Consider the following 10794-nt stretch of genomic DNA (forward strand, 5'->3'; position numbering starts at 1 on the left):
AACTTTCCTCTGCGGGACGGGCTTCTTTTCTTTGCAGCTAAACACTCCTCACATGAGAAGTCGGAGCGGAACCGGACCCACATCCTGACCTCAGCCTCGTCTAGTCTAGTCTGGTATGGCTGTGCGGTCAAGGACGGGATACTACCGGCAGGAGGTAAACAGAACCGTGTGGGAGGTTCCGGAGAGGTACCGGGACCTGAAGCAGGTCGGGACGGGAGCCTACGGGACTGTGTGGTGAGTTCAGGAGGAAGAAGTGATGATGGCTGGATGTTGATCAGCTGATTGTCCTGCTCTATCACACATTCACACAGGCGATCAGATGCATTCCCGTCCAGCACCACCTCTGTGTGCCTGTATGATACACAAAGAGGAAGTAGTCTAACACTCACCCACTGTTTACTGCAGCTTTATGTGGGAAACCAATACATACTCTTTGTTTCTGTATTGTAACATCCCAAACATACTGAAAAAGAGTCTAGATATTTCATAATGGTAATAATGACCCAGTTATTTACTCATGTATTTTTGTTTATTTACCTCTACTTGAGTATACACTAAAGTATTCCTGCAGTATTTCTTGTGTTGAGGTATTTTGGCCAGCAGCGTCTCCACAGCTGGCTCTGCAGGGCCTTTCACTGCATTGTGTTGCGTGCATGAGGGTCAACAAAGAAACCCCCCCCCAGTCTCATTGTTGGAAGAAGTCAAAGAGAGCTCGAATTAAGTGGCGAGAACGCACCACTACTTTGTCGTCAGTCACACACAGAGCTCTCTCCTCGCTGCAGACACAGTGACACAGTGAGGTGTAATTAACGTCATTAATCAGGCGCCGTTCCAGTTAGACGTCCCAGATGTTTAGTAATTACACCTGTGGATTTCCTCATAGAGATGTTCGAATGTCAGCCTTGTGGAAGTCAAGTTTTGCTCCAACATCTGAATTCAAGCTTTCTTTTGGATCACACTTGCAGCACATAATGTTTCTTATTTGTCTATTTATTTCAGTTCAGCGTGGGATCGCCGGTCAGGGTCGCAGGTGGCCATCAAGAAGCTTCACCGGCCCTTCCAGTCCAAACTATTTGCCAAAAGGGCTTACAGAGAGCTGCGACTGCTTAAACACATGAAGCACGAGAATGTAAGAACGCTCCCCGCAGACCAGAGAATAAAGAGGGATTTGTGGGATTAAAGTTTTAGGGGGCAGTCTTAAAGGGGCACTATGTAGTTCTGGAGAAGAATTTTAATATTTTCAATATGAATGAGGCAAAAATACAAACTCAGAATTACTTATTTTCTATAGCTAGATAAACAAGCTGTTCACAGAGGAAGATAAAGTCCCCAAAACACTGTTTGAAGCTAGAAAGGTGGCATGGTCCGCCACATATAAACAAAGTAAAACAGTATGAAATTGTGTTGTCCTTTAAGGTCAGTTTGTTTATTTAGTTTGTTGAGACATAAAAAATGTATAAAACTACATAGTGTACCTTTAATACAGATTGTATTTTTGCATTATTTCTCCTTCAGGTCATTGGGCTCCTGGATGTTTTCACTGCTGAAATCTCATTGGACCGTTTGCGTGACTTGTAAGTTCCCATCCATCCCTAAATGCTGATTCTGAAATCGGTTGTCGTCGTTCCACTGGAGTGACTCGACTCTTCCTGTCTTCTCCGCAGCTACCTGGTGATGCCATTCATGGGCACTGACCTCGGCAAGCTGATGAAGCTGGAGAGGTTAACAGAGGACAGAGTGCAGTTCCTCGTCTATCAGATGCTCAAAGGACTCAAGGTGACGACCAATACATGTATAAGCGTGTTACTCACTACCTACACCAGTATCCACACCTGTTAAAGGTGTAAATAAGGGTCAGTCGTGTCTTCGTTATCATGTTTTCCCCAGTTGAGCTGAAGTTGCTGATGTTGTCCGTATCTCCTCTCTCCTCAGTACATCCACTCTGCAGGGATCATCCACAGGGTGCGTGAACTTTGACCTTTCAGACTATGAGCATTGGGGGTGGGGCTGTTGCTCTTATTCACACTCAATCCCATTTATCCAGATTCCCACACAGGGAGCTTTTTAAACTCAGAACCATACGCTGTCGCTTAAATTTTGTTACTGAGACGTTCTACATGTTTATACATCTCTCTTTGACTTTTCCGACCCAGTTAACGGCCAGTTGCATGGATACGATTTTAGTAGCAATAAAAATTGTACAAACGAATGTTGAAAGTCTATCATGTTCATACTGAATGGCTGGTTTTAGCCCATTGTTTCAAGGCCTTCGAAAATAAGCCTCCCAGTCAAAGTTCAGGGACCAAAGTGCCCACATACTAGCAAAAATCTTGTATATACATATACTTACAAACTTTGCTACCTGAAAATCATAAGAAATGAAAATAAAACTGATTCTTTCTTTAAAAACGTGAAAAAAAATGTCATTTTTAAAATATGTTATAACTTTATGTTCTTTCTCTCACATTTCTGGAATCTGCAGGATCTTAAACCTGGAAATTTGGCCATTAACCCGGACTGTGAGCTCAAGGTACTTTTACTTCACATAAACCTGCTTTAATGTGAGCACCCTCATGCATCCACAGATTTTGATTTCATCACATTTCTGCTTCAGATCCTTGATTTTGGCCTGGCGAGGCAGGCGGACGCAGAAATGACTGGATATGTTGTGACACGCTGGTACAGAGCGCCCGAGGTCATCCTCAACTGGATGCACTACACACAAACCGGTAAACGTTTTCACATTTTGATAAAAGAAAAACGCTAAGAGACTTCCTCTATAACTCAGATTCAACGAGAGAGCTGATGTTTGCTTTCTCTTGCAGTGGACATCTGGTCGGCAGGTTGTATTATGGCAGAGATGCTGCTGGGGAAGCCGCTGTTCAAAGGAAACGATCGTATCCTTGACCTTCATCAACTTGCTTTTCACTGTGTGTGTCAGCATCACAAGAATGAACCACCTGCTTTTAGACCTGGTTAAATGCTTCAGATCCTGGCAAACTAACCTGAAAATCCTGAAATCCTTAGTTAGTAAAGACAAATAAGTATAATTTCGTTGCATGTTGATCACACCATAACCTGAACAGAAAGCTAAAAATCAATGCAAGATGATACTTAACCACAGCTACTGGCAGACCTGGACCAGCTCAGAGAAATCATGAAGATTACAGGAACCCCAGCCGCCGACTTTGTTGTGAAGCTGCAGAGCCAAGATGTAAGTTGCATCCTGGGGTTTGAGTCATATATTAATTTTTGTGCAGTACAGAAAAAAGCAGAAGTTGGCAGCACTGCACAGATGCAGAAGCCATTTTTTGATGAAACAATGAGATCATCGTGAGCGGGGAGTGGAGAAGTGAGAGTATGCTGCAGGAGTAGTTCATATATCTATTGACTGAATGCTCGGCTCAGATTCACCAGGAAACTGTGTCCTGTGTTTGATTGTTGATATATTTTGGATGGAGTAACACCTGCTGTGCCTCTGTTAATGCATCATTATCATATTTGTTTATAGCAGATCATTTAAATGTATTTTGGCATTGGTATCCAAGTGTTTCACTACCACTGAGCCATGGTGTTGTGTTACATTGTGTAAGGAAGTAACCCTTGTGTCAGTAAAGAGTGTCAGTATCTCATGATGGTGTGAAATCCGAGACGTCAGAAGTATCAGAGCAAAAACATTGTTCAACTATTCACACTTCCCTCAAAACCCCTCAGTGCACCAACCTCTGTCGTCCTTCTCTCCACAGGCCAAAAACTACATCAGAAGTCTACCAAAAGTACCAAAGAAAGATTTGCACTCCATTTTCTCCAAAGCCAGCTCAAATGGTACGTAAAGCTGACCGTTCTCCAGTTTATTCTGGTGTCGGTAAACTCTGTCATGCTGACCTTGATGTGTGTGTCTGCAACGCAGCAGTGTGTGTCCTGGAGAAGATGCTGCTGCTAGACCCTGAGCAGAGGGTGAGCGCGTCAGAGGCGCTTGAGCTGCCTTTCTTCAGTGAGTTCAGAGACACCGAGGAGGAGACTGAAGCACTGCCCTATGATCAGACCATGGACAACACAGACCTGCCGCTGGATCAGTGGAAACGTAAGAGAGAGGGGACAGCCTGGTTTAGATTTAAAGGAGCACTATGCAGGTTTGGGGAAGACATTTTAAACAGACGAGAAAGATCTTCATTCTCTGATTATTTTATGCCTAAACAAATTAAATAAACAAACTCTCTTTTGTTTTCATGACTGAATAAACAAACTGACCTTAAAGGACAACACAGTTTCATACTGTTTTACTTTGTTTATATTTGGCGGACCCTGCCATATTTCTAGCTTCAAATAGTGTTCTGGGGACCTTATTTTCCTCTGAGAACAGCTTGTTTATAGAGTTTGTATTATAACCTCATTAAAATAATATATTAATATTAAAATTCTCAGTTTTAATTTATTCTCCAAAACTACATAGTGAACCTTTAAAGCTGCTGTCATCTATATTGTTGTATCAACAACAGGTTAAGACACCATGTGTAATGTGAAAGGTGTCGCTCGTTTTAGCCTCTTTCAGCTCATGGTTTTGGTGTCGAGACCTGCAGCCTAACCATCGTGGTTCACTCTCACAGCTCTCATCCACCTTGTTTCTCGTCGCAGCTGCTGTTAACAGTGATAAAGCTCTGGTAGACCCATCGAACAATACCTGAACACCACAGCAGACAGACAAAGATAGCAGCTAGCTACTGAACATAGTGGAGCATTTAATGCTAAAGAGCTACATGTTTTCCTCAGGAGCTGGTGAGATGAAAACACAACTAAAAGTAAAGTGAATATTGGAGTTATAGTCATCAGTTAGCTTGAAACCTGTCTTCAAATGGATGCTAATGTTGCTCCATGACTGCTACTGTTTGCTAATAACTAACAGTATGTCAGTTGTTTGTTTACAGCTTGTTGCCCAGAAGTTGCCAAAAAATCCAAAAAACATTCTTCAACTTGAAGGAACATTTAGTTTTGTGAATTTGCAGTGCAGTAAAAATCAGGAAAGAGGAAAGAGCATTACGTAGCAGGAAGTGAACTGTTTCAGTGTTGTTTCAGTACCTGATTTTAGCCAGAAGAGGTCACTGAAGAGCTTACTTGATGCTACTTTTAACACATGATAAAACAAAGAAGGTGCAACAGACATATCAGGAAGAAAACAGCTTCATAAGAGAGCATATGAAGGGGTTGATCTTGGATATGAATGTAGGACACAGATGTGATGTGGCGGCTGTATAATCCTCTCTGTCTCGTGTTTGTGCAGGTCACACGTTCACAGAGATCCTGACCTTCAGGCTGCCCAGGGACTCCAGAGAGACGTCACTTTAGGAGCACACACACCTCTGCAGACTGTCTTACACTCAAAATTGCACATGCTCACACACATACACACCAAACCCCCCAAAAATATTCTCACCTTGTTGACTTTTTATTGTTGTGTTTGTGTAGGAGTTGTTGTTTTTTTCTTTGAATAAATGTAATTTGCTCATTTGTTAATTTGTTTGTGTGCCATGTTATTCTCTCCATGTTTATATTCATGCTAGCTGCCACAGCTTGGTTAAAGTCAGGATATCCATTGTGTGGCAGTTCTTTTTTTCTTCTGTTTGCATTTTGATAATTTATTCTGATAATGGATGTATTTCTGGAAATGAGGGCGAGGCCACCTATTGTACACTACCAAGGTAAATGCTGGGAATGCATAAGTGAAAAACTGTTCACTCTGTAGCTGAGTTATGGTGATGACATGTTGTATATGTGTTTTCCAATATGAAATCCTACCTTGTTTGGGACATATTCCCTTTTGCAGTGACCAGACCTGTCATTTATACCTAGCATGGCCAGTTTCCAAACCATTACACCGCCCAACAATCCGTCTAAAACACAATCTATAAAACACTCCCTGAGCCAGAAGCCCAAAGAAGGGAGCACTGCTGCTCTGTGTTTTCTCCACTCTTACTGGACTCTCATCTATAAAACCGAGCAAACATTCACCAGTAAGGAGATCTCAATTGGTCATGAGTTGCTGAAGACTAAAAAGTCACTTATGGGGAAAGCTTTTTATAACCAATGTAGGCCACAGTCTACTGACTTTGATCTGTCATCGACGAAAAGTGATTGATTTCACCCTTTGAGTGACTAAGAAGGCAGATATGTTTCTTCGCAAGTCACTCCGATAAGAGCTGTTTGCCTGCTGATGTTGACTGACTGACCGTGCAGTGCCAGTTGTCCATTTCCTGGTGGCTGTACACTTCAGAGGCTCACAGGACAATGGATAATATCTACAAATCCATACAGAACGGAGGACGCTTAAATTGCAGCAGACTTTTGTTGCTGCTGTTTCTGGCAGGTAACAAATTCAAGGATTTTTCTCTTGACAAAAATACCAGTAACAGAGTCGATACAGTTGTAGATTATACGGTCCATTGGCACAGTGTGTGGGTGCTGCAATACTGAGTAATCAATGGCTGTCGGAAAAACTTTTCTTACTTTGTTTTATTTAGTAAAACTCCTCAAATTGTGTATATATTAACCTATACATGTGATAAACCATGAACTATAGTACAAATTAGCTGTACTAGCTTATGCTTTTACATTTCATTATTAGCATTGAAAGCTACTAAGCTACTTTTTTTTTACTTACTTTGCCTTATGAAGATTTTACATACAAACATATAGGCTTTAAAAATATGAAGCATTGTTTTATATGAAACTACACAACACCATATAAAGTAGTTACAATCTGCTCCACCTCAACCTGCTGCAACTGTAAAATGCTGCTTACTCATTGATCCATTAGTAAAAATAAGCCAATAACACATGTATACAACACTATTTTCCTTCTGAATCAATGCAGTGTTAAAAGTATATTTTGCTGATAAAACTACAATATACTTTCACTGAAGTAATATTCTGAATCTGGCATTTTACATGTAATGCAGTACTTTTACATTGTTGTCTTGCTGCTAGGCTAATGTGTATTGCAAGCCTACGTAGCATTAGCTAAACAGCAGCTACTCGCCACAAGTGACAATTACAGTATAATGATGAATGCTATAACATAGTTTAATGGTGGCACAAATACAGAAGAGTTAAAAAAATTAGAAAACTGACTCATTAATGTCAGGCAAACCGCATGTTTGCTAATGTTAGCTAACATTAGCCAAAATATGCTAGGCTAACAGTTGTGCTTGAAGTCTTTTTGTCAATTTGTATCATGTCTCCTTTGAAAGGTTTTATAACCTTGCTTAAGCAATTAATCAAAATAGCATTTCAAGATCAACGTTCCTGCTTAATACCACATACTGTTTTAGCTAGCAATAAAATTTGTTTTCATTGACTGTGTAGGCCTTCAGCCAGTACTGTCTTCAGATGAAGAGAGCTCTGAAACAGGTAAGAGAAAACAATAAAACCTACAGTGTATTACAGGTGCTATCTGTATGGCCATAAACATCCAGATACATTATATTGGTGATTAATGTCATTTTCAGAAGAACCACAAATCAACTGTGCAATTGTCGGTCCGGACTACATGACTGTGGGTGTGCCCAGCAGCATCGAGTGTACAACCGACTGCCCTTCATGTACCTTTTCTATGTCTTTGGATGGACAGAGCGCCCAGGGTCAGGGCAATGTGCTAGCCTTCACCGTCGACAGCTGGAGGGAAGCCTTTACAGTGGCATGTACAGTCACAGATGATAATACACTGCAGACTGCCACGGCAACAAAGAAACTGAAAGTGTTAGGTAGGTGAGAGCTGATTTAAAACATCTTTTAATTACATTTGTGTAGAAATCCTGTAACATGGCCTTCAGAATAATTGGCCTATATTCATGATGTATGTGCTTTTTAAATGTATTTCCATTCTAAGGACTCATATATTTGTCTTTCTCACCTCAGCTGGACCTGCAAACGTCTCCATCTCAGGCCCTGATCTGATGAATCCAACAGTGAGCCACACCTACAGTTGCCACGGCTACTGTCGGCCATCTTGTAACTACGCCTGGAGGATAGATAAAGGCGCATGGATCGGTGGTCAAGGGAATGTTATTTCTGTCAATCCTCGGGAGGAGGACCACTACAAAACGCTCACCTGCAAAGCCACCAATAGTGTGTCTGGGCTGTTTGTCACTGCTACTCGAAACATAGCTGTGGCGTGTAAGTCAAGAGTGTCTATGGAAGTAGTTGTTGGATGAAGGGTCCTAAAAGTGGAAATAGCACGTTTCCAGTAAAATTTAGTTCCCTGCCTCTGCATCAATATGGAGCTACAGCCAGGAGAAAGTTAGCTTAGCTTAGAAACAGCTAGCCTGCATCTGTTCAAAGATACCTCGAAAGCTTTTATAATTCACGTTTAACTTTATTTTAATCGGTATAAATATACAAGTGCAGCAACAACAAATTGTAGTTTTATGGGCGGTTATGTCGCAGAATATTTCTCGGCGGGGTGCAACGACTTCCTGGATTCCTTGCTGGTTAACTTACATTAGATATATTAGACAAGTGATATATAACTTGTCAATTGATGAGCTGGGTTTTGTTTTCTTTGGACAGAGTCAAACCCAGTCTTTATGCTAAGCTAAGCTATGCTAACAGCTGCTAGCTAAAGCTTCATATTTATTTAGTGTCATCAAACTTTTCTTCTATCTCTCGGCAATATAGCAAATAAGCCTTTATCCCAAAATGTCAAACTATTTCTTTAACAAGTGAACTAATTCGATGGCTAGCTGTAAGTTAGCTCATATGCTAATACCTAGGCCTACACACCAAATCAGCCAGATAAGAAATGATTACTTTCAGTCACCAAGGAATAGAAATAAACAATATCTCTATGTGCCGATATTATAATTTGTACATTGAGAAACAAGACTAACTTGTTCCATAACGCCACTTTACCTCCAAAATGGCTACCTGAGTGAGCCTTAGATCACCTGAAAGCCACTGCACACTTTATATTTAAAGACAACACACCATATAATGTAATCTATTACATTAGCATTTTTCTCAGTACTGATCTATCCTCACTATCTTTCTTTCAGCGGGTCCTTCAGACATTCAGATCAAAGGCCCCGACGTCATCGATATCGCCGAGAAGTATAAGTTTGAGTGTACGTCTGAATGTCGGCCATCTTGTCGCTACGTGTCGTCTGTGGACGGTCAGACCGTGAGGGGCAACGTGATCGAGCTCACAGTGGAGCATCCGCTTAAATCTGTCACTATCAAGTGTGAGGCACAAAACACTGCTTCAAGGAAGACAGCGACTGCCTTTAAAACTGTACAACTGACAGGTAGATGAGCCGTGAAATGGTTTCATGTACATAATCTCACATCAGATTAAGATCGTCTACTGATCAGAACTGTGTTTGTATTTTTTTCTTGTGTTCAGGGTCGGATCCCAACCGGTCCTCTCGTCCTGAAGAGACTTCAGCTGTGCTGCTGCTGCTGGCCTTCATCATATCTACTGCCTATGCACTCTGAGATTTACTTACTGTGTGTATGTTTGGGAACATTACAATCCCAGCTATACGTTTCTTTTAATTGTTTTTTATTTGCTCAACATATTACATCACTGTTAGTCATATTGATATTATTAATTGTAGTTTTATCATTTGGAACAATGCATTTAGCTCTAACAAAGAGCAGGTACAGATTTATGGTTCTGAACATCATGAGAGCAGTTTCTCTCTTTGTCTCTATCAGGTCCTTATACGTCCTGTGAATGAATTTATTATGAAGAAAGGTAGTTAGTCATGACTCATGTCCTTCTGCTCTCACGCTGCATATCATTCTCTTCCATTTGTCTCACATGTTGACTCTGGGCTGAACCCTGTTTGCACTCTCTAGTAAGACGTGAGGCAGCAATTAAATATGAGCCTGAGCAGGAGGGAGTGTGCAGGTGGATTGTCGACTTGTGAATAATGTATTCGTAGGATTATTCTACATGAATACATTTGAAATGTTGAAATGTCCACGTGTGAATAAAATGCACTGATGACTTTTTAATACAAGGCTCTGACACTTTTCTTCACACACCATCTCACAGTTTCAATAAAATCTTAGATAAATCCAATTTGTCGGTGTAGCGGGTTGAGGCCTACACCCGTGTGTTTTCAGGTAGATATTCTGCTCAGATTGTTGGGTGGGGCAAAAAGATTACTTAACCTAATGAACTAATAAAAGCCATAAAGATGTAGTTAATAACATTAAGTGTAACTCATAAAAGTGGGTGTCTGCAGGGACTTTAAACTACTCCAGAGCTCATATGAGGATAACAGCTTGATCTCATAATAATTCAGCCTTGGCTCCACCTGCAGGTTGGATGGTGATGGTACACCTCTGAGATCTGTACTTAAAGGATAAGTTCACCCAAAAATGAAAATTCAGTCATTATCTGCTCACCCCTACGCTCATGGAAAGTCAGGTGAGGAAAACAGCTACAGACTACGAATTTCTCCTGACTTTCCATCAGCATGAGGGTGAGTAGATAATGACTGAATAAGAAGTGGTGTGATTCTTTTAAAAATGTGTGACGTCAACACTACAGAGTTAAACGTCTTACTCATCGGGAATTTAAATGGCAGTAAAATTCCCAACACTTCAGGTGCATGTTTGCTTTAATATTTATATTGGCAAAGAGCAGTGACAGCTAGAAGTCACACCCAGGGTTCATAACAGGCCACTGACAAACACTTTCTGAGAAGCAGTTCAATGTGGCTTGAACTCATTTCTGCTTTGATTTTAAAAAAGATGCCCTATAAATCATTTCAACACCACAGATGTAATTGT

At 40.9% G+C, this 10794-nt stretch overlaps 1 protein-coding gene across 2 annotated transcripts; it reads left to right on the forward strand.

The window, feature by feature from the left end:
- The first annotated feature begins 8 nt into the window (after positions 1–8).
- mapk12b (mitogen-activated protein kinase 12b) lies at positions 9–9972 on the forward strand. 2 transcript variants are annotated; one of them, XM_073480446.1, is made up of 15 exons: positions 9–234; positions 1000–1129; positions 1516–1574; positions 1665–1776; positions 1933–1962; positions 2483–2530; positions 2615–2729; positions 2826–2897; positions 3135–3214; positions 3747–3825; positions 3911–4084; positions 7506–7757; positions 7912–8169; positions 9048–9296; positions 9395–9972. In XM_073480446.1, exons 1-15 carry the CDS (start codon positions 116–118, stop codon positions 9484–9486), a joined length of 1869 nt encoding a protein of 622 aa, XP_073336547.1. In that variant the 5' UTR covers positions 9–115; the 3' UTR covers positions 9487–9972. The 2 variants fall into 2 exon arrangements, with proteins under 2 accessions (XP_073336547.1, XP_073336546.1); XM_073480445.1 differs by lacking the exons at positions 7506–7757; positions 7912–8169; positions 9048–9296; positions 9395–9972 and adding an exon at positions 5279–5485.
- The last annotated feature ends 822 nt before the right edge of the window (positions 9973–10794 follow it).

The sequence above is a fragment of the Pagrus major genome, chromosome 14, assembly GCF_040436345.1.
Source record: "Pagrus major chromosome 14, Pma_NU_1.0".
In the NCBI taxonomy this organism is placed as follows: domain Eukaryota; kingdom Metazoa; phylum Chordata; class Actinopteri; order Spariformes; family Sparidae; genus Pagrus; species Pagrus major.